The sequence below is a fragment of the Helobdella robusta genome (assembly GCF_000326865.2).
Source record: "Helobdella robusta unplaced genomic scaffold HELROscaffold_524, whole genome shotgun sequence".
In the NCBI taxonomy this organism is placed as follows: Eukaryota; Metazoa; Annelida; class Clitellata; order Rhynchobdellida; family Glossiphoniidae; genus Helobdella; species Helobdella robusta.
The window spans coordinates 3,918-4,562 of record NW_008705273.1 but is presented as its reverse complement, the minus strand read 5'-3'; the positions used below and the strand labels follow the sequence as shown (position 1 = coordinate 4,562).

The window sequence follows — 645 nt, the reverse complement described above, 5'->3', positions numbered from 1 at the left end:
CCGTCCGTGTACTCGCGGATGTTGTTTAGCGTGCTTGCCGAGGGGAAGGAGGCTCTGCTGGTCAGGCCCTCGAGTTCCAGGCTGCCCTTAGAGTGGGGCTGGAACCTGGATCGGGTGGTGGGGAGTTTTTTTTTTCATGGATACGCTCGTGAGTGGCCATCTTCCGTCGTCAGTGTCGTCGCGTTTGACGTCATCATCGTGATATTTATTAGTCGTTGTTTTGTCGTCATCACTATTAACAACCATTATCATCATAACCACCATCACTACCATCATCCTCAACATCATCATCATCACCACCAACATCATCATCATCATCATCATCATCATCATCATCACAGACCCATGTTGGCATTCATCAAAGCCATCATCAGCATCGTCGTTGTCGTCATCTTTCTCTTGGATATCTACATCATGGGAAGGGATACAATTCAATCAACCAATCGGTGACCAATGAATAAACGAGTGGAACAATTAACCAAGCCAACCAGTCAATCAATCAACCAACCAACCAACCAATCTAACCAACAAACCAGCCAACAAACCAGCCAACCAACCAATCTAACCATCTAACCAACCAACTAGCCAATCAACCAATCAACCAGCCAATCAACCAACCAACCAATCAATCAACCAATCAACCAA

At 45.9% G+C, this 645-nt stretch overlaps 1 protein-coding gene across 1 annotated transcript in view; it reads right to left on the bottom strand.

Annotated features, from left to right (window-relative positions):
* HELRODRAFT_184454 (hypothetical protein) overlaps window positions 1-160 on the bottom strand; it is a gene marked incomplete at both ends in the record, with an annotated part of 2,705 nt that extends 2,545 nt beyond the window's left edge. The window contains one exon of the mRNA XM_009028049.1: window positions 106-160. Coding sequence (XP_009026297.1) covers window positions 106-160 — 55 coding nt within the window. The remainder of the gene's footprint in view (window positions 1-105) is intronic.
* Window positions 161-645: the final 485 nt, after the last annotated feature.